Source organism: Neophocaena asiaeorientalis, unplaced genomic scaffold, assembly GCF_003031525.2.
Source record: "Neophocaena asiaeorientalis asiaeorientalis breed wild unplaced genomic scaffold, Neophocaena_asiaeorientalis_V1.1 scaffold30, whole genome shotgun sequence".
Classification (NCBI taxonomy): Eukaryota; Metazoa; Chordata; class Mammalia; order Artiodactyla; family Phocoenidae; genus Neophocaena; species Neophocaena asiaeorientalis.
This window is the reverse complement of record NW_020174923.1, coordinates 14,782,548-14,802,719: the sequence shown is the minus strand read 5'-3', so window position 1 is coordinate 14,802,719 and position 20,172 is coordinate 14,782,548. Positions and strand designations below refer to the sequence as shown.

Sequence of the window (20,172 nt, the reverse complement as noted above, 5' to 3'; positions counted from 1 at the left end):
CCCTTCTAGGGCTGGGGCAGCCACCCTCCTCTTCTCCCCGCCTTCCTCCCTCACCCCTCCTTTCACACACCACCCTGGCACCACGTCACCTGGCAGCTCAGCACGGCCTCGGGCCACACAGCCTCCTGCACACACTCCAGAGGGCACAGCGAGCCCACGTGTCCCTCAGAGCCCCAGGCGCCATCCGGCACGCAGATACCCAGGAGCCCAGGTGATTCCCAAGGTGCCCAAGCTGCGGATGGGTTGGGTCTCCTGAGCAGCTGTCACTGACTCCTTCCCTGCTCCCTCTGCCCAGCCTGTGCTTCCTCCGTCGCCCTGCCCACACCTTTGTCGGCGTCTGCTGGGGGTAGGTCCTCCTGCCTCTGGGGACAGACACCACGATGCTGAGGAGTTAGGAGCGAGCCCTCAGCCTCCCCAGCCGCCTCAAGAGGATGCCACTCTCCTTCCTCCCCCGTGCTTGTCACTTGGAGGAACGCGTGGTGAGACAGGGAAAGACTGATGGGGAGTGTGGAGACCTGGAGTGACTTGGAGCAAGCCATTCAACCTGAGTCTTCATGTCTTCCCCTGTTGAAGGTGAGGTTGCTGTCATCTCTGCGCTCATCTTTGTAGCTAGCTCTCAAAGTCGGCAAGTCTGTGACTGTTTCTGCCTGAGCGAATGACAGCTCGTGTGAAGAAAGCAGGTGTGCCAGTGCTCCTGTGGCTTTATTACCCGCCCCCTCCTCCCAGAACAGCTCCTCCATTCTCCCCCCCCCTTCTGACAGCCCCCCTTCCCCAGTCCGCAGGTGAGCCGGGGGCTCTGAGCACCGCCCCAGGCGCCTGCGGAAGCTAAACTCTCCCCTACCCGCGCAGGCCACACCCTCTCCCCCCAGGGCCTCGTGAAGAAGCTGGACCGGGCGACCATCCTTAACCCTATCCGGCAGCACTAGCGGCACTGCGGACAGCTCCCCCACTTTGTCACTCCCGAGTCCAGAGAGCCCTGGGGCGGCGAGGCCGGGAGATTGAGCGTCAGAGACCGCTGGGCCCCGGGTCCCTGCGCCGAGGCTGTGAGATGGAAGGGGAGGGCACGCTGGCAGGCTGGGGTGTTCCAGCAAACTGCTGGGTCCCTCAGTTTCAGAGGTGTGTGTGTGCGTTAGGGGGCTTCTTTCTAGCCTCCCTTGTGAGAACCTGACCTAAGGCCCATCCGCCACCCCCGGGCTGCATCTCGCAGGGGGCCGCCTCGGCCCCTCCTCGGGCCGGCGCCCTTGCCTGGGGCGGGCCAGGAAACTTCGGTCCCCGCCCCGCTCCGTTAGGCCCGCGTAGCGGCCGGGGGACTTTGGAGCCGAGGAGGAAGCGCGGCGGGGCGGGGAGGTGAGGGTGTGTCGGAAGGCGGCGGCGGCGGTCGGGTTTTATAACCCGCAGGGCGGCGCGGCGCGGGAGAAGGGGCTGCACCGCGCACCGCGCCATGGGGACCGCGTCGGGCCGCCGGTGGCCGCGGCCGCCGCTGCTGTCGTTGCTGCTGCTGCTGCTGCTGCCACCACCGCCGCCTGTGGTCCTGGCGCTCGACCCCGCGTTGCAGCCGGGCAACTTTTCCGCCGACGAGGCCGGTGCGCAGGTCTTCGCAGAGAGCTTCAATTCGAGCGCCGAGCAGGTGCTGTTCCACAGCACGGCCGCCAGCTGGGCGCACGACACCGACATCAACGAGGAAACCGCGCGGCGCCAGGTGGGCGCGCGGGCCCGGGGCGGGGGCGGGGCCCGGGCGCCCAATCACAGGCGGGCGGCCGGGCGCTGGGGGGCGGGGAGTCACCGCCCCGCGTGCGCCCCCGGCCCCTGAGCGGTGGGGACGGGGCTGGGCCAGCCGGCCTCCCCGCTAACCCCCGACCCCAACGCCGTCCCAGCAAGACAGGCGGTCGGTTTCCTAGCACGGTGCTGGGCACATGCCCAGTAAGGAACCGAATGGATGAGGCTGGCCCCTCTGACCCCGAGTCCCCCCAGGTGGCAGCGCCTGGGGATGACGACGGGCTGGGCCCGCGGCAGTCTTCGCTGAGGGTGCCCGCTCTGCTCTGGGTTCTCATCCTCTCCGACTGCAACGTACCCCTCTCTCACTGTGCCTGTCACCGCTCATCACTGTTCACACTCTCTTCCCCCGCCTCTCCTGGCCCCAGTTTCTGCTCCACCGCCTCCCTGAGGCAGACTCCCCCAGTTCTTCACCCCGAGGGCCCAGGAGGAGGGAGCCGTGCTCCCACAAGCCCCAGTCTCCGGAAGCCCTTGGCCTTCCTCCCCTCCCCCGCGCCACGACTTCCCCTATTTACCGTCTCGTGCCCTCCTGGTACCCACAGGAGGAGGCAGCCCTGCTCAGCCAGGAGTTTTCAGAGGTCTGGGGCCAGAAGGCCAAGGCTCTGTTCGACCCAATCTGGCAGAACTTCACCGACCCCACGCTGCGACGCATCATCAGTGCCGTGCGCACCCTGGGCCCTGCCAACCTGCCCCTGGAGGAGCGGCAGCAGGTGGGCCCGGTGGAGCGGTGGAGGCAGAAGTGGCCTGGGTGCCCCCGTTGCCCCGGAGAGGTGGGGCCTGGCAGGGAGGGACCCTGGGATCTCTACCGGCCCCGACTGTAGGGGAAGCCCCGCAAACACAGAACGGATTCCTGAAGTACTGATTTTCCTTGGAGCTGGAGTGAGAGAAGTTCATTTCTATCAAAGCAAGTATTATGGAGCAGAAAGCAAAACTCAAGTAAAGAGAAAAGGATGAAACAGGGGTTTTCAAACTTTCTCTATAGGTGGTTTGGTTTATGGGCTTCCTCAGAAAGATTGGGAAGGGCCGAGAAGGCATCAAGGTCAGAGAATGAGAGGGATTTGCCCTCGCTCAAGGTGGTGGCTGGGCTCAGAATTGAACCCTGATCCCTAATTCTCAGGACACTAGTTTCCCAGTCTGCCTCCACTGGAAGGGGAATCCGTGCATTCATGCTCAGCTGTGCTCTGGGTGCCACAGCGTGGCCTTGCCCTAGCCACGTCCCCCTCTCCAGGCATCTCCCCTTTTCCTCCCAGCGGAAAGAGTAGAGGGCGCCAGATTACCTCCAAGGGCTGTTCATCGCTAACATTTTCTCACCTCTAACTCCCCAGTACAACTCTCTGCTAAGCAACATGTCCAGGATTTACTCCACGGCCAAGGTCTGCTTCCCCAACAAGACTGCCACCTGCTGGTCCCTGGACCCAGGTACTGCCCTGTGTCTACTCTCTCTGTCTTCGGGGGCTTCCTGCCCTTCCCCACTGGCCTGCTGCACTCAGGAGGATGACGTGTTTTTGCAGAGAGAGTGGGTAAACCCAAAGGCATTAACCTCCAATTGGGACTGGACTGTCAGATGCCCCCAGACCCCTGCTCCTCCAGGCAAACTGATTTCTGGAATCTCCAGCCTCCAGCCCCCGCTCCACCCCCACCTGCATGTGTGCTTTTTCCTCTCCCATCACAACCGGCTTTCCTCCTGGCTGCCTGGTTTTCCCTTTCATGGGTCCTCTCATTCCCCGCAAGAGCCCTCCACGGGCCTTAGACCCCTCATGGCTTCCCTTGCAAACCTCCTCCTCTCCCCACACAGCTCCCCCACCCCACCACGTACCAGGCAGCCTTGAGGTCAGCCACTCCATCCAAGGAGCCATGAAGGGTCTGCCTAGGTTTCAAGTTGTGGGTGTCCTCTTGGTGTCAGCCACCTTAGAATAATCATTTCCTGGGAACCAGGACCCTGCCTGGCTCCTTACTTTGTGTAGCTCCCAGTGCCATCCTGTCCAGCCTGTAGGTTGCCCTTGGCTTTGAGGGTGTCATGATGCTGAGGAAGTAGGTGGAGATGGTGAAGACGGTGTGGGAGCTCTGGTGAAGGCCACTGCTGAAGTCTCCGAACTGACCCTGCTCACCTGTGTCTCAGAGCTCACCAACATCCTGGCTGCGTCGCGAAGCTACGCCCTGCTGCTCTACGCCTGGGAGGGCTGGCACAACGCTGTGGGCATCCCGCTGAAACCCCTGTACCAGAAGTTCACTGCCCTCAGCAACGCAGCCTACAAGCAGGATGGTGAGCATGGCCACCCTGTCCCTTTTGTGGGCGTTTCCCTCTCATCTTCTGTCTCCACTGAGCCCCGCCCCCTGAGGCAAGCAGAGCAGCTATTACAATGACTCCATACACTGGTCCAAGGTCACACAGATAGTGGATGGCGGAATGGGCATTAGCCCCATCGCCCTCATGCTGCGCTCCTGGCACTCCTCCCAGCCCTAGGGCTCAACTTTGCCTCTCCTGCTCTCTAGGATCTAAACTGTTTAGCTGGAGTTGGAGCAACCCGTAGTTAGAAGATTGTAGAGCAGCAACCCCCAAGCTCTCCTTTCCAGCTAGCAGGCAGATACACTGGCCCTGAGCCGGGAGAACGGCCAGGTGGTAGCTGGGAGGCAGAGGTGCCAGAGCCTGGGGCCTGAGCTGCACCCCAACACCACCCCCCGGCTAGGCTTCTCAGACACAGGGGCCTACTGGCGCTCCTGGTACGACTCCCCCACCTTCACGGAGGATCTGGAGCACCTGTACCATCAGTTAGAGCCCCTGTACCTGAACCTCCACGCCTACGTCCGCCGCGCACTGCACCGCCGATACGGGGACAGATTCATCAACCTCAGGGGACCCATCCCTGCTCACCTGCTGGGTAAGGACCTGGCCTTGCCACCACACATGTCCAGGGTCCTCCTCACCGTGTGTCACATTTCAGAGCCCCGCACTGCTCGATCCCCTGCACGTGAGCCCATAAAGCAGGGGACCCTTCTCACGGTCACTGCTGTTCCTACTTTTCACACGGGGACGCTGAGGCTCAGGGTGCGCGAGTGACTTGGCAGAGGGCAGAAAACTATTAAAAGGCAGAGCCAGGAGTCACACTGGAGGCTTTAGCTCCAGGTCCAGTGGAGGAGGAGAAATAAGCCTAGTGGACGCCCCAGGAAGCCAGCCCTGTGGCCCTGCGTCAGGGTTGGGAGGCAGGGGCCCTGGCACTGTCAGAAAGGACCCAGCAGCATCACCTGGGCTCACACTTGGCCTCTGCCAGCCCCAGGGAATGTGGAGCACTCGGGGGTGTGGGTGGGACTGATGTGTGAGCCAGCTGAGAGGGCGGTGGCCCTGCGGCGCCCTGGGTCCAGACACCAGGCGCCCAGGGTGCCGTTCAGTGACACACATGGGGAAGCAGGCACTGGCTGGACTGGGAGCCAAGCTGTCTGGCTCCCCTCCTCTGTCTAGGGGACATGTGGGCCCAGAGCTGGGACAAAATCTACGACATGGTGGTGCCTTTCTCTGACAAGCCCAATCTTGACGTTACCAGTACCATGGTGCAGAAGGTAAGCTCGGAGTCAGGCCAGGTGGGGGCCACAGGAGTGAACCAGACATGAGGAGAGGGATGGGAAGGGACCTCAGTCCCTCCCTTTCTACAGAGCAGCAGCCTGGAGTGTGTGTCCAAGCCATGAGCTGGGGTCTGTGTCCTCGTCCTCGCTGAGCTGCCAATCCCTCCTTCCGGGGCCCCTCGGGAGTGGGGGTTGTGAGCATCGGTCCATCCACTCTAGCCAGCAGGGGCCGGACATCTGGGAAGGGAGGCCACAGAGCAGAGGTGCTTTTCATGAGCAGGGAGCTGAGCTGGGTGGGGGACCACAGACGTGCCCCTGGGGCAGCCATGGCGGGCTCCAGTGGCTGGCCCCTGACCCGTGCGAACACCCCTACCAGGGATGGAACGCTACACACATGTTCCGGGTGGCAGAGGAGTTCTTCACCTCCCTAGGGCTCTTGCCCATGCCTCCTGAGTTCTGGGCAGAGTCCATGCTGGAGAAACCAAGCGACGGGCGTGAGGTGGTATGCCACGCCTCCGCCTGGGATTTCTACAACAGGAAAGACTTCAGGTCTCGATTCGGGGGGAGGGTTCTGGGGCTCCCAAAGGGCAGGCAGCCTGGGCACAGAGAAGCCAGCTCCCAGGCCCGCCTCTAACCCAGCCCCAGCGCTGGCTGGGGGCGGGGTCCCTTCCCTGGGCAGCTTTGACAGGCAGTCAGCTCTGTACCTTAGAACGGAGGGAAAAGGCCAGAGTGTGGGCTGGGGCAGGGAAAAGTGTTTGCCTGTTTCTGCCAGCTCCTTCGAGCCCCAGGGCAGTGCCTGCCTGGCTCCTTTCCCTCAGGCGCCAGCCCCACCCGTTCTCTGGTCCCTGCCCCGCCCGTCCTTCACCCTCACCCACGCCCTCTCCCCGCCCCAGGATCAAGCAGTGCACGCAGGTCACTATGGACCAGCTGTCCACGGTGCACCACGAGATGGGCCACGTGCAGTACTACCTGCAGTACAAGGACCAACACGTCTCCCTGCGCCAAGGCGCCAACCCCGGCTTCCACGAGGCCATCGGGGATGTGCTGGCGCTCTCCGTCTCCACTCCTGCACATCTGTACAGAATCGGCCTGCTGGACCACGTCACCCACGACAAGGGTATGGGGGTGGGTGGAGAGAGCCCAGTGCAGCCGCCCCCCAGACCCCGCTGGATCCCACAGCAGGCCCGCACTTGTCCCCGCTCCCCTCTGCCCTTCTTGTTTCTGCCTCACTGCCCCATGTCAGGCAGGTTTGGGGATCCACCCAGACCCTCACAGCCCACCCTGAGTCCCAACTCCACTGCCCAAGCTCCCTCTTCCAAGCAGGGCCCCAGGGTCCCAAAGCCTGGCGCTCCCTTCTCTGCATCTGCCCAGCCTCACCTCCTGCTGGCTTCTCCCCAGGCCCACCCTGTCCCAGCTGGACTCCCCTCTCCCTCTGACCTCTCTCTTTTCATCTCCCGACAGAAAGCGACATCAATTACTTGTTAAAGATGGCACTGGAAAAAATTGCCTTCCTGCCCTTTGGCTACTTGGTGGACCAGTGGCGTTGGGGGGTCTTTAGTGGGCGTACCCCCCCTTCCCTCTACAACTATGACTGGTGGTATCTTCGGTGAGCAAAACAGGACCGGGAAGGGCCTAATCCCAAACGGCCCTCCCCCGGCTCCCGGGCAACCTGCCTCCTGCCTCCCTCCTCTCTAATGATGCCTCCATCCTCTTCCGCAAGGCATTCTTTCCTGCCTAAAACTTCCTCCGTCAGGCAGTCTCTCCTGGTTCGCCAGGATGGGGAAGGTATGGCCCGTGGGAATGTCTGCTTAGCAGACTTTTCTGCAAAGGTAAAATCAGCCTGTGTACAACCCTTGGGTCCTAAGACAATTTAACCACATCCTCTTCCAGAACCAAGTATCAGGGGATCTGTCCTCCAGTTGTCCGAAACGAAACCCACTTTGATGCTGGAGCCAAGTTTCATGTCCCAAATGTGACACCATACATCAGGTACTATTGCCCCCACTTCCAGCACACCTTTAGTCCCCTTCCCCCTACTCTGGGACCCCCATTCCCAGGGCTTGTTCCCACACCCTTCTGGACCCCTCAACGGCCTGGAGTTTGAGGGGGCCTCTCTCCTGAGCCAAGCTCGGTTCTCCCTTCTCCCCCAGGCAGCCCCTGGTCTGGCCTCTGCCCAGCAGAAGCTGGCTGGGACCTGGGTGGGCAAGGGGCCTCCACCATCCCCCTCATGCCCACCCTGTGCCTGCAGGTACTTCGTGAGTTTTGTCCTGCAGTTCCAGTTCCATCAAGCCCTGTGCAAGGAGGCGGGCCACCAGGGCCCCCTGCACCAGTGTGACATCTACCAGTCCACCCAGGCAGGGGCCAAGCTCCGGTGTGTGGGGCACAGGGAGGGCAGTGGGAAGTGAGGGGAGCGACCGGTGAAGGGCATGCCAGTGAGGGCACCACCACCAGACCAGTGGAGGGGGCCTTTCTCCCCTCCCCCTCCCTTTCTTTCTCTCGTCAAATGTTTATTGAGTGGGCCTCTTGGCTGGCGTGGGGCAAAACATGCGTTCCCCCCTTCACAGAGCTCCTAGACCCTGGGTCTTAATGCTGCCGTTCTTGCCATCCAGTGGGGGCAGAAGTGGCCAGAGATGGGGCAGGTGGGCCAGGGCAGCGGTAGTGGCCCCTGGTCCGAGAGCCCTGTGCCCACTGTGCCCGCTCTGCCTGACAGGGCACTGCTGCAGGCAGGCTCCTCACGGCCCTGGCAGGAGGTGCTGAAGGACATGGTCGGCTCAGATTCCCTGGACGCTCAGCCGCTGCTCGACTACTTCCAGCCGGTCACACAGTGGCTACAAGAGCAGAACCAGCAGAATGGCGAGGTCCTGGGCTGGCCAGAATATCAGTGGCGCCCACCGATGCCCGACAACTACCCAGAGGGCATTGGTAAAGCCCGAGGGAGCCTGGGGTGGGGCGCTACCGCAGGTTCTCAGTTCCAGGCTCGGGACTAGGCCCCCAGTTCATGGTTCCCCATCAGCTTCTCCCAGCCGGGCCCTGGCGCCCTGCCTGGAGGGCCAGGCAGCCCCCTGAGCTGGTTGGCAGGGCCCTGGGGTGGGGTGGGCACATCTTTCCCAGCATCCTGGGGAGGGTATGCCCAGATCTGAGGCCCCGGCCGGGGGTTGGCTGGCAGGCACACTGCTCTATGAGGTCACACTGAGGTCACACTGCAGGCTCTGCTCTTATAGGCCAGGGGGCAGGGGCTGCAGGACTCTGCTCTCCTGCTGCCATGGGCCAAGGTTGGGCTGCTCCGGAACTGTCCCGCCTCCTCCTCCTCCTCCTGCTCTGCTGTGGGCGCCCCCTGCTGGCCCCTGGCCAGGGGACCACCGGCCAGGTGTCAGTCAGCCAGGGAACAGCCAGCAGCCAGACGGCTACCCGCCACTCAACAACCAGCAGCCCGAAAACCCAGAGCCCAAGTGGGACCAGCTGGGGGCCGGGGCGGGGAGGCTGGGGCAGCAGTGGAAGGGCAGGGGGAGTCCTGTCTGTGTCTCTCTGCTCTGTCCCACAGACCTGGTGTCCGACGAGGCTGAGGCCAGCAGGTTTGTGGAGGAATATGACCGGAGATCCCGGGTGGTGTGGAACGAGTATGCCGAGGCCAGCTGGGATTATAATACCAACATCACCAAGGAGGGCAGCAAGCTACTGGTAGGGGCCCCTGCACGCCCCCTTCCCCCCACCAGAGCTCGCGCACAGACTCAGCATACGACTGCTCCTCCCCCAGGGGCCACCCTCTGAAACCCAAGGCACTGCAGGCCGCCCTTCCGCCCCCGACGTCACCTCAGTGGGAACAAGCTGTCAGAATTTGTGAAGAATCCCAATGGCATATTGAAAAGCGTCCAATTTCAGGCACACACCCAGTGCCTAAACAAGTTGTCTTATCCTTAACAATCAATCCGTTGTTGGTGACGGAATAATTTGTAGAGAAATAAGTGATGCTAAAGTCAGTTTTTAAAAAGATTGAACGCTCCCGTTTGCCACCATTGAGAGGGCTATGCGTCCCCTCCAACCCCCCTCCCCGCCTGTGTGGCTGAGCGCTGACTGTAACCAAGGTGAGCCACAGAGGGCTAACGTTTCTTGAAGACCCACTGTGTGCTGGCCACTTTTCCTTGGCACTTGACATCTGTTGCCTCATTTATTCCTCAACAGCCTTGCAAAACCAGTGACCTTATTTGCATTTTACAGCTGGGACCCTGAGGCTCAGAGAGGCCACAGAGCAAATACCAGGCTGCATCTATCCTAACAGCCTTTAGGACACGGGGTGGGGTTTCCTTCTCTGCCGCTGCCATCAGATGTCTTGCTCGAAATGGCCATCTGTTGAGGGGCAGGTACTGCACACAGGATGTTATAGACAGTCCGGGTTGAAGAGGGTCTTCATAGGCAAAGGCAGCCACTTGGTAAAACCGGCCCCACCCTGACACCCTCAGTCCCTTTGGGTCCCCTCACGGCACCTCCTCCCAGGAGGCCTTTCTAGAGCTCCTGGGCCTCACGATACGGTTCCCCCGTGCCTTCAGCTGGAGAAGAACGTACAGATGGCAAACCACACTGTCAAGTACGGCACTTGGGCCAGGAAGTTTGACGTGACCAACTTCCAGAACGCCACCATGAAGCGGATGATAAAGAAGATTCAGGATCTAGAGCGGGCGGCGCTGCCTGTCAGGGAGCTGGAGCAGGTGTGTGCCTCGCGGGGAGCATGGGGCAGAGGATCCAGGGTCAGGGGAGGGTCCTAGCTTGGGGGACAGTGTCTGGCCTTCATGATGCTTCCCCTTCCTCGATTTGCCATGTCGTGACATCTGGCACGTCAACACACACCTACAGACTTACTGAGAAGGCAGAGCTCTGGGAGCACCCGCCTCAGCTGCAGAGCTCATGTCCACGATGGTGCCGGGGGCAGAGCAGGGAGCCCAGGGCTCAAGCTCGCTGCCCCTCTTCTTCCCCCTGCAGTACAACCAGATCCTGCTGGACATGGAGACCACTTACAGCGTGGCCTCTGTGTGCCATAGCAATGGCACTTGTCTACAGCTCGAGCCTGGTGAGCACACGTGGGGAGTGAGAGGGAGGCCTGGGGAGGTTAGGGGTGCTGGCCGTGAAAGGGCGGAGTTCACTTCTGACTCATGGGGTCCGCACGCCCGGGAGACTCGCTTCCCTGTCTCCCACTGGTGGTGCTCCTCTGGCCCTGCTTAGGACCGACACCTCCTTCATCGCCGCCCTGGTCCCCTGCCCTGCCCTTGGCTCCGCCCGTCCGCTCCCGCTGGGTCCCCTCTGCTCCTCCCTCCACTCCGCCCTTCAGAGCAGGTGTATCTCAAATTCATCTCTCAGGGGCTTGGACTCCCCAGTAGGGAGAGTAACTCTAGGCATTTCCCCTCTGCGCTCTTTCCTTGATCCGATCCACCTTCCCCATCTTCCCTGGCCCTTCCCTGGCCCCCTCCTCCACCCAGAAATTGAAGCCTCAGCCAGCAGAAGTCACGTCCATGCCATTCCCACTTCACTCCCTCTGCCGCCATTTGTCACTGGAAGGAGTGGGCCAGCTCTGGCCTGTCCTCTTTCTCTCACAGGAGACTGGCTGGTCCTTCTTACCTTCTCCTCTTTGAAGGAGCTCAGCCCCGACACCCCAGTACCTGCGCACAGATACACCCCCTCCCCTCTCTGACCCATGCTTCCCAGGGTCGAGGAGCCAGAGGCATAAACATTTTTCCTGAGGAATCTCCACCCAGAAACAGTCTCTTCCTGGCCCTCCGCCCAACTCCCACATTAGAACAATGACAAATAGAAGGGGAAATGGAAAATAAACAGGAGAGAGAAACAGTTTTCCTGGGACAGGGTTTGGCCTGAGGGTTGTGTATGTGGGTAGGCACGCAAAGTGGGGGGAAGGGGATGTGCATTTGTGTGCATTTATGGAGAAGAGCATTAAAGGGAGTATGGCCTTCACCCCCCATCGGTCAGCCCCTTAATCCAGGGCTGGGCCATCAGGTCACTGCCAGTAGTAAAAATAAGAAGCACCCACAGAAACAGAACACTCACATCAGCAGAGGACAAAATTCTCAAGATATGTTTTTTCCCCAAATAAAATTAACTTGAATGTACTTTCTCTGTGAAGAGTAGATAGCACATAGCATGTTTCATGATAGAGCACAAGTCCATGAGGTGTGGATGCCCGCAGGCCTCCGTCTCAGGCCAGGCCGGGCAGGAAGGGGAGCCACCTTCAGAATTGACACGTGAGCTCACACCATCCTCATCCCAGCTCTGTGAGGTAGATGTGAGCTCCGTGTAATCCATAAGCCAGGAGGCCACTCATATAGTCATGGCTTTGACAGGACACAAACGCAAGATTTCTGGCTCCCTGATGATGCTTGAATGGATCTCTGTACTTTGCCTTCACAGCTGTTCTTTTATTAATCAGTTCAGTCACAATGTGGGAAAGATGCCCTGGGCCCTGTGGGGACGTGGGGATGAAGGAGGCACTGTCCCTGCCCAGGGGCCTCCTGCCCCTGGGCCGGCATAATCCCCATTTCATAGTCAGGGAAGAAGGGGTCCCGTGACTCACCCAAGGTGATTTCGAGGTCAGGAGGAAACCGAACAAGAACTCGGGTCTTTTGACCTCCAAGCCATTTCTCCCAGGGAGGTGGTGGGCAGGGAACGAGTTGGGAGCAGCGGCTCTGGGGTCTGGGCCCTTGGTTTGTGCCCCAGCTCAGCCACTTGCTGGCTGGGGAACGCAGCCATGTCACCAAACCGCTTGTGTGGAAAGAGGGTCAAGGGCATCCCTCACAGGGCTGTTGCAGCCCTGCAGTTGCCTGAGATTGTGTACGGGAAGCACTGAGCCCCGGGCCTGGCGCCCTGTAAGCCCCATGGAAAGGGCACCAGCCTGTCTCCAATTTCCCTCGACTTGCTGCCTGTGCAGTCCCTTTCCAGTCTTACTCCACCTCTGAAGGAGGTGGGAGGTGAGCCAAGAGCTGGAGGCTTAAAGCCATCCGATCCCTCCCACCCAGATCTGACAAATCTGATGGCCACATCCCGGAACTATGAAGAACTGCTGTGGGCATGGAAGGGCTGGCGAGACAAGGTGGGGAGATCCATCCTCCCATATTTCCCCCAATACGTGGAGCTCAGCAACAAGGCTGCCAGGCTCAATGGTGAGTCCTCTCTGCCAGTGTCACTGGCTGTCGGGTCCCAGCCCCCCACGAGGCCCTCAGAAAGGTCCTCTGAAGCCCAAGAGGTGAGGGGGGAGGAGGCAGGGCGCTCAGGGGATGGTCAGGGGTTCAGAGAGCCTGGCTGTGTCCCCTCTGCAGGCTACAAGGACGGAGGGGACTCCTGGAGATCTATGTACGAGATGCCATTCCTGGAGTACGAGCTGGAGCAGCTCTTCCAGGAGCTGCAGCCGCTCTACCTGAACCTGCACGCCTATGTGCGCCGGGCCCTGTATCGCTTCTACGGGTCCGAGCTCATCAACCTGGAGGGCCCCATCCCAGCCCACCTGCTGGGTGAGGGCAAGTGAGACAGTCAACAGTATGAGGGAGGGGGCAGCCCAGGGCTGGCCAGAGGGCAGGGGGCAGACTGGGAAGGGTCTGCAGATGACACCTGAGGCTGGGGAATGTTGCCAGGGCTGGAGAGGGGTCGGGGCTGGGGGTGGGGAGAAGAGCCCCCTCCCTGCATTCGGTGCCACGTTTGCTACAGATCCACGTTACACAGGTCATCAGGGATGGGGCAGTGGGCGGAGTTCATAGGCCTGTCATGGGGAGACCACATCACCCGTCGCAGCTCCAGGCAGCATGAGGGAGAGGAGGGGGCCGTGAGTGGGAGCTGAGAAGGCCTCCCCAGGAGGTGGCATGTGAGCAGAGCCCTGAAAGATGAGAGGTTCTGACAGATGGAGAAAGTAGTCGTGGGGAGAGAAAGGCAGACACGACGTTCAGGCAAAGGGAGCTGTGAGAGTGTAGATCCTCCTCAACTTTGGGGGCCTCATTCTCCAGGGGTTGTAAACTCAGATGCCCTGAACGCATGAAGTAGGCAGTGGAAGACAATAAGGGATGGTAGGGACTGGGGCAAAGTAGAGGCTACTGGGTTCCTGTCTCTGTCGGGCCATCAGGAACATGTTTCTGGGGGCTTCTTACTGTGAACAGAGGCCAGGCGGGGCCATGGACCATTTACAAATCAGAGGGAGACCACCCCCATCCAGCTTTGGGTCTAGCTCTGCTCAGCCTAGAGGGTCTTTGCAGCCCAAGAGACCAGCCATTTTTGGTCCCTCTGTTGTGAGACCAGAGAATATCAGCTCCATGGCGGAGAAACACAGACCCCGGGAGGGAACACAGGTGCCCGGCTGGCCCTGGGAGCTGGGGCTTAGAGCTGAGCCCCCAAGACGAGCAGAGCAGCCAGGCCCAGGCTCGCTCCCCCCTCCCATTCTCGCTTCTCACTCGCTCTGACTCTCACTGGTTTGCACTGTAGGCTCCACTTGATGTCAGCTCAAGCTTAGTCCCCTTTGGCTGTCAAAGCCTCTCCAAATGTATTTCTGCACCTTTCCACTCATTCTGAATAGCTTCCTTATCTCCACTCTTGTCTTGCGGTAAATGCAGAGGCACCAACCTCTCCAAAAGGAGGGTGGTTCTTGCCAGCTGACCTCGTAAACTGACCTCAGGTGACATGGAGAGGACAGAGCAGTGGCTGGTCACATTATGATCAGTGTTCCCTCCCCCTGCATGACGGTGCTAAGCCTAAGATCTAACACCTGTCTCTCCTCTCTCTGCCATCTCTGCCTCTACCCGCCTCCAGGGAACATGTGGGCACAGAGCTGGTCCAACATCTATGACTTGGTAGTACCCTTCCCTTCAGCCCCCAGGATGGATGCCACAGAGGCCATGATAAAGCAGGTCCGCACCGGCCCCCTCCTTGCACCCCTGCTCCTCCAGGGCACAGGGGAGGGGGACCCTGCCCAGGTGGGAGAGGGCTCTCCGATTCAGGACTCCCAGCTTGGCCCTCTCCCAGGGCCCTCCCACTGCGGCACACAGTCCATCCCCACAATCCCCAGCTTCGGCAGAGCTCCCTCTGCTTGCAGGGCTGGACACCCCAAAGGATGTTTAACGAAGCAGACAATTTCTTCACCTCCCTGGGGCTGCTGCCCGTGCCCCCCGAGTTCTGGAACAAGTCTATGCTGGAGAAGCCAACTGATGGGCGGGAGGTGGTGTGCCACGCCTCCGCCTGGGACTTCTTCAACGGCAAGGACTTCAGGTATGTCTGGGCTACAGGCCAGGGGGACCTGGTCCTGAGCCCAGAGGACAAGGAGACGAGTCAAGTAGAGGCTCCGCTGCTGTCTCCTTGGCCAGAACAGGGGACGGAGGGTTAAGAGAGTTGGGCCTGGCCGCAGCTTGGCCACTGGCTTGTGGCAGGGTCTCCTCGAGTGCTGACCAGCTCTGTCAGCCCAGTGTTCAAGGTCCCAGTCCTGGGGGTGAGCCCCACGTGAGCTGCCAGCCTTCCCTCCCTCTGTGTACAGCTGGCCCTCTCCCTGAGTGCCTGTGCCTTAACACGGAGGCACATGGGGACGTGGGGGCTTTGCACAGATCCACTCTCACCACTGATGGGCTCAGAAGCTGTCTTCATTGGAGGACAGTGTTTCAGTTACCTACTGCTGCATAACAAACCAGCCCAAAACCTAGTGGTGTAAAACAACCATTTGCTTATGCTCATGATTTTATGGGCCAAGAATTCAGGCACAGTGGAAATGGCTTGTCCTGCTCTGCAGTGGTGGAGAGCTCCACAGGGCTGAAGAGGGCTGGCATGGCTCAGTGGGGCTGTCTATCTGGGGCTGTGCTTCCGGCTGTCTGTTCGGTTCCTCAGTTTTTCTCTGTGTGGCACGTGCGGGGGCAGGGACGTTCACGTTGGGCTCCTTCACTCACGTGCTGGGCGCCTGGGCTGGCATGGCTGGAGCAGCTGGGGTTTGGTGGGACATCTCTCTCCAGGAAAGCTTGGACTTCCTCACAGTATGGCAGCCTTAGGCAGTCAGATTTTTTACCTGGAGGCTGGCATCCCCAGAGCAAAAGTAGAAGTAGCCAAATCTCTTAAAGACTAAGTGCAAAATTGGGACAGGTCACTTCTACCACATTTTATTGGCTAAAGCAAGTTACAAGGCCAACCCAGTTTCAAGAGAAGGTAAAGAAGATTCCACCTCTTGGGAGAAGTGGCAGAGATGATCTGCCACAGCTGATGAAGTGTCTTATGAGAAGAGAGGGCACAGAGATCCTGGAACAAAGCAGTCGGTTTCACTGGCTCACCTGGCCTTGGGCCCTTCCTTCAAAGGCACAAGGACCAGAGCTGTAGGGCTGGGCACAGACAGAATCAAGGGGGTGAGGGCTCTTTGGGGATCTTCCTTGTATGGGGAGTCATAGCAGAAGGTGGACAGATCCCAACCTCATTGTCACCAGGGTGCTGGGCAGCTCTTTTCCTAGAATGACAGACAAAGGGGGTCAACTGAGCTGAAGAGCTCTGGTTCGATCCAAGGGAGAATTTCTTTGGCTCACAAAAGATGGAAAGCGAGGTGCAGCCTCTGGCTTGGACTGCTCAGCAGATGTCCCTCTAGTCCTGGCCCTGAGAAATCCTGGGATGAATGTGCTTGCTGGCATTGGGCACAAGGGATGCAGAAGAGCTCAGACACTGTTGTTTCCTTCAGGAAGCCTAAGTCTTGGGAGAGACAAAACACGTAATGAGGAACCACATGACTCCCATGACCCAAGCCCTACACTGACCGTGACTGAGGGTCCCCATGCCTCTAGAGCACATACTTCATACAGTTAGAAAGCCACACGGCTGTGTGGGCTGGAGTTAGTTGTTCAGGGAAGTTGGGGGCAGAGGAATAGTCTGGAGGACCAGACGTTCGGGGCTTCTAACCCCCAGATTCCCCCTATTTCCCCTTTCGGCTTTCCTTCCCATAATGCTGTGTTCCTTGCATAAAGCAGTCCTAGGGGTATGCTCTGCCTTCAGTAAGGACAGCAGGTCCCTTTGCCCCAGGGATCCTCACTGCCCCCTTCCACACCGTCTCCCCACCCCCGTGTTCCCAGGATCAAGCAGTGCACCACTGTGAACATGGAGGACCTGGTGGTGGCCCACCACGAAATGGGCCACATACAGTATTTCATGCAGTACAAGGACTTGCCGGTGATCTTCCGGGAGGGTGCCAACCCTGGTTTTCACGAGGCCATTGGGGATGTGCTGGCCCTCTCAGTGTCTACCCCCAAGCACCTGCACAAGATCAACCTACTGAGTAGTGGGGACGGCAGCTATGGTGAGAGAGGAACGGGGAGATCCTAGTGGGCAGAGGGGCCAAGAAGGGGCAAGCCTGGGAGGTGGAGAGAGGAGACTTCATAGCCCACAGGCAGAGCTGGGACAGAACAGTGGGGAACAAGAGGGGCAACCAGCAGGGAGAGTGGGAGGATGAAACCCATACCATCCCAAGAGGCAGGTCGCAGGACCCAGAGAGGTACAGCTCACCCCGCCCGCTCCCCCCATCGCGCGCCCATCACACCCCCACTGCTAGGAGGCGGGCCTGGATCTGATGCCAGGACCCCCTTCCCTTGGCAGAAGAGGACATCAACTTTCTGATGAAGATGGCGCTCGACAAGATCGCCTTTGTTCCCTTCAGCTATCTTGTGGACCAGTGGCGCTGGAGGGTATTTGACGGAAGCATCACCAAGGAGAACTACAACCAGGAGTGGTGGAGCCTCAGGTTCTAGAATGCTGCTGTGGGCTGGGGGGGCCTCCATGGCGGGGTGTACGCACCTGTATCTGTGTGCACATGGTGCGTCTGCGTCTGTGGCGTCTAGGGGTGTGTGTGTGTGTGTAAGTGCCGTGACGCGCAGAGGCACAGCACGCAGGAGTCTGGAGCGCCCAGTGCAGGCGCCATACTTCAAATCAAAAACACCAACTCTCCCGGCTTGATTCTTCCCTCAACAGGCTGAAGTACCAGGGCCTCTGTCCCCCAGTGGCCAGGTCTCAAGGCGACTTTGACCCAGGGGCTAAGTTCCACATTCCTTCAAGCGTGCCGTATATCAGGTAACAGGAAAGGGAGGAGGGTGCCATGAGGGGCAGCGCCTCCGCTCAGCGTTCGGGCTGCCCTTGCTGCTGCCCCCCAGCAGCTACCGTCAGGGCGACCTGGGCACCTGGCTGCATGGCCCACTGTGTCTGGGCCACTCACCTGTGACCGTTGTTTCACTCTTGTGATGTGACAAGAGCCCGCACCCTCTTGACAGCTGAAAACAAAAACTTCACTATAACTGGCTAATGCTTATGAGACCTTTGTTAGTTGACATTAACCATGACCCACGGCCAGATCATGACCTGAGCACTGTTTTTTTATTTTTACAAGATTGTGATTCCTTTACTATATACTGAACGTATTTCCTCTGATATAACTTAAGTTGTACCTGGAATACCTTCTATCCACTAGAACTAGGATTAGAGACCCAGCTAGATTGGGAGTCTGTATTATTAGGGGCATGGGGTCATAGGCTGGGGCCCAGACAGAACTGGGTTCAAATCTCGTCTCCACAACTCTGTTTCCTTGAGTAAATTCCTCAGTCTCTGTAAGCATCAGTTTCCTCAGCTGTGGAATCCTATTTCACAAGATCATTGCAAGAGCTAACTTCTTATCACACTGTCTAATACATAGCATGTTTGGGAACTGGTGGCCGTAACCCACCATTATTAAGTTACTGACTTTTTTTTTCTCTTTTAAAAATTTTATTTATTTATTTATTTTTGGTTAGGTTGGGTTTTTGTTGCTGCGCGTGGGCTTTCTCTAGTTGCGGTGTGCGGGCTTCTCATTGCGGTGGCTTCTCTTGCTGCAGAGCATGGCCTCTAGGCGCACAGGCTTCAGTGGTTGTGGCACACGGGCTCAGTAGTTGTGGCTCGCGGGCTCTAGAGCGCAGGTTCAGTAGCTGTGGCGCACGGGCTTAGTTGCTCCGCGGCATGTGGGATCTTCCCAGACCAGGGCTCGAACCCGTGTCCCCTGCAATGGCAGGCGGATTCTTAACCACTGCACCACCAGGGAAGTCCCTAAGTCACCGTCTTAAATGGAATACAGAAACATAGCCGCGTTGTGAGTCATGCAGCCATAGCGTGAATGCACCCAGTGCAGCCCCTTTCCCTCTATGTGCTGCAGGGGAGCACTTGCTGGGGACTAGGAAGGGTGATTAGGGGATCTGGAGCCCTTCCCAGAGGTAGGGATCTGGGGACACCTCAGGGTAGAGGGCTGGGGCCCCCTGGGCTGCAAGTAGCCCAGGCCACTCGTTAGGCAGGACGTAGAGGGCACCCCAGCCCTTGCCTCCTGTGCTCCCCGGAAGGCAGTGAGGGAGGGCTTATGCCCACTGTGCCCAGTCCTCCACCCCAGCACCTGGCACAACGTCAGCACATAGTCAAGACCTAATAAATAAGCACAGGGTGGGTGAATTCTGTCCCCGAGTCCAGGAAGAAAAAGAAAGCCTGCTCAGATGCTCCAGAGAGCATAGGTGGGCAGCGAGCCAAGGAGACTCAAGGGCACAGTGCAGGCCTGACCCGGCCAGTGTGCCAGGATGACCCGCAGGGAGGGCCTCCGCCCGCCTTCCCGAAGGATTTCTGAGCTTCCAAGCTGGCACTCACTTTCACACAGAAGCCAGGCCCATGTGATGGTTAGCTTCCGAGCTCAGCACAGATAATTCTCTAGGCGGGGTGCGCAGAGGGGATGCACTCCAAATTCTGACCAGCAGCCTTGGCGAAGCACTTTAGAAAATGCCAGGAAAGTCAGTGACACACGGCTTGTGCCCAGCCTTCAAAGCGGGAGGCCTGCCCTGCTGGTTCACGACATTCACAACCTCCCCAGGCTCGGAGAGGCGACCCCCACCTGGACCGGCAGACTTCTGCAGGGAATTCCTGCTGCCAAATTTGGGATAAAGGAGGTCCTTCGGGCTGGCCTCCCTGCCTCATCAGAGAGGTGACCCCTTGGGCAACACCCGGCCTCTCCATGCACGTAGCCCAGGGACGGAGACCTTGCTGTGTCCAGAGCAGCCTGCCACGTCTGTCCGTGAAGGGCTCTGCCCCTGCTCCTCCTCGCCCACGAGGGACGCCCAGAGGCGCTCAGAGTAGGCCCTCCTGAGAAGTGCAGGCAGCCGCGTGGGCGTGGGCGGGAGGTGCCGGGGCGCAGGCAGTGGTGGCCGGGGCGCGGTGACGCCGCCCCTCCGCCCTGGCCCCAGGCCTCGCCTGTCCTCCCGCAGGTATTTCGTCAGCTTCGTCATCCAGTTCCAGTTCCACGAAGCGCTGTGTCAGGCGGCGGGCCACAAGGGCCCCCTGCACAAGTGCGACATCTACCAGTCCCTGGAGGCCGGGAGGCGCCTGGCGTGAGTCTCCTCTGGTGTCCCCCTGCCTGCTGTCCACCCTCTGACCTACTTCCCAGGGCCTGAGGAGCCCCTCCCCCAGCCCGCCCCCGACCTGCCCTGCGCGGGCCTCTCAGGCCGAGGGAAGCTGGCGCGGGGAGGTGGGGTACAGAGAGAACCCGTACGAGGCTGGGGCAGACGGGCAGGGAGCCTCGAGGCCTGTCCCTCTGACTCAGTCCCCTTCCCGGGGCACCCCCAGCGACGCCATGAAGCTGGGCTTCAGTCGGCCGTGGCCCGAAGCCATGCGGCTCATCACGGGCCAGCCCAACATGTCGGCCGCTGCCATGATGACCTACTTCAAGCCGCTGCTGGACTGGCTCGTGACCGAGAACACGCGGCACGAGGAGAAGCTGGGCTGGCCTCAGTACAACTGGATGCCAAACTCAGGTACCGCCACCCACCCCCTCGGCCCCAGGCCGCCCCGGGG

The 20,172-nt window shown here is 59.8% G+C and overlaps 1 protein-coding gene across 1 annotated transcript in view; it reads left to right on the top strand.

The window, feature by feature from the left end:
* The first annotated feature begins 1,320 nt into the window (after window positions 1-1,320).
* Window positions 1,321-20,172, top strand: part of LOC112410213 (angiotensin-converting enzyme-like) — a 19,524-nt gene continuing 672 nt past the window's right edge. Inside the window, exons 1-24 of the mRNA XM_024760656.1 lie at window positions 1,321-1,699; window positions 2,316-2,483; window positions 3,099-3,192; window positions 3,893-4,036; window positions 4,461-4,652; window positions 5,231-5,328; window positions 5,708-5,880; window positions 6,225-6,448; window positions 6,793-6,937; window positions 7,222-7,320; window positions 7,580-7,702; window positions 8,042-8,253; window positions 8,873-9,009; window positions 9,876-10,034; window positions 10,306-10,393; window positions 12,348-12,491; window positions 12,648-12,839; window positions 14,122-14,219; window positions 14,405-14,577; window positions 16,401-16,624; window positions 16,921-17,065; window positions 17,293-17,391; window positions 19,587-19,709; window positions 19,945-20,160. Coding sequence (XP_024616424.1) covers window positions 1,442-1,699; window positions 2,316-2,483; window positions 3,099-3,192; window positions 3,893-4,036; window positions 4,461-4,652; window positions 5,231-5,328; window positions 5,708-5,880; window positions 6,225-6,448; window positions 6,793-6,937; window positions 7,222-7,320; window positions 7,580-7,702; window positions 8,042-8,253; window positions 8,873-9,009; window positions 9,876-10,034; window positions 10,306-10,393; window positions 12,348-12,491; window positions 12,648-12,839; window positions 14,122-14,219; window positions 14,405-14,577; window positions 16,401-16,624; window positions 16,921-17,065; window positions 17,293-17,391; window positions 19,587-19,709; window positions 19,945-20,160 — 3,728 coding nt within the window. The 5' untranslated portion in view covers window positions 1,321-1,441. The remainder of the gene's footprint in view (window positions 1,700-2,315; window positions 2,484-3,098; window positions 3,193-3,892; window positions 4,037-4,460; window positions 4,653-5,230; window positions 5,329-5,707; window positions 5,881-6,224; window positions 6,449-6,792; window positions 6,938-7,221; window positions 7,321-7,579; window positions 7,703-8,041; window positions 8,254-8,872; window positions 9,010-9,875; window positions 10,035-10,305; window positions 10,394-12,347; window positions 12,492-12,647; window positions 12,840-14,121; window positions 14,220-14,404; window positions 14,578-16,400; window positions 16,625-16,920; window positions 17,066-17,292; window positions 17,392-19,586; window positions 19,710-19,944; window positions 20,161-20,172) is intronic.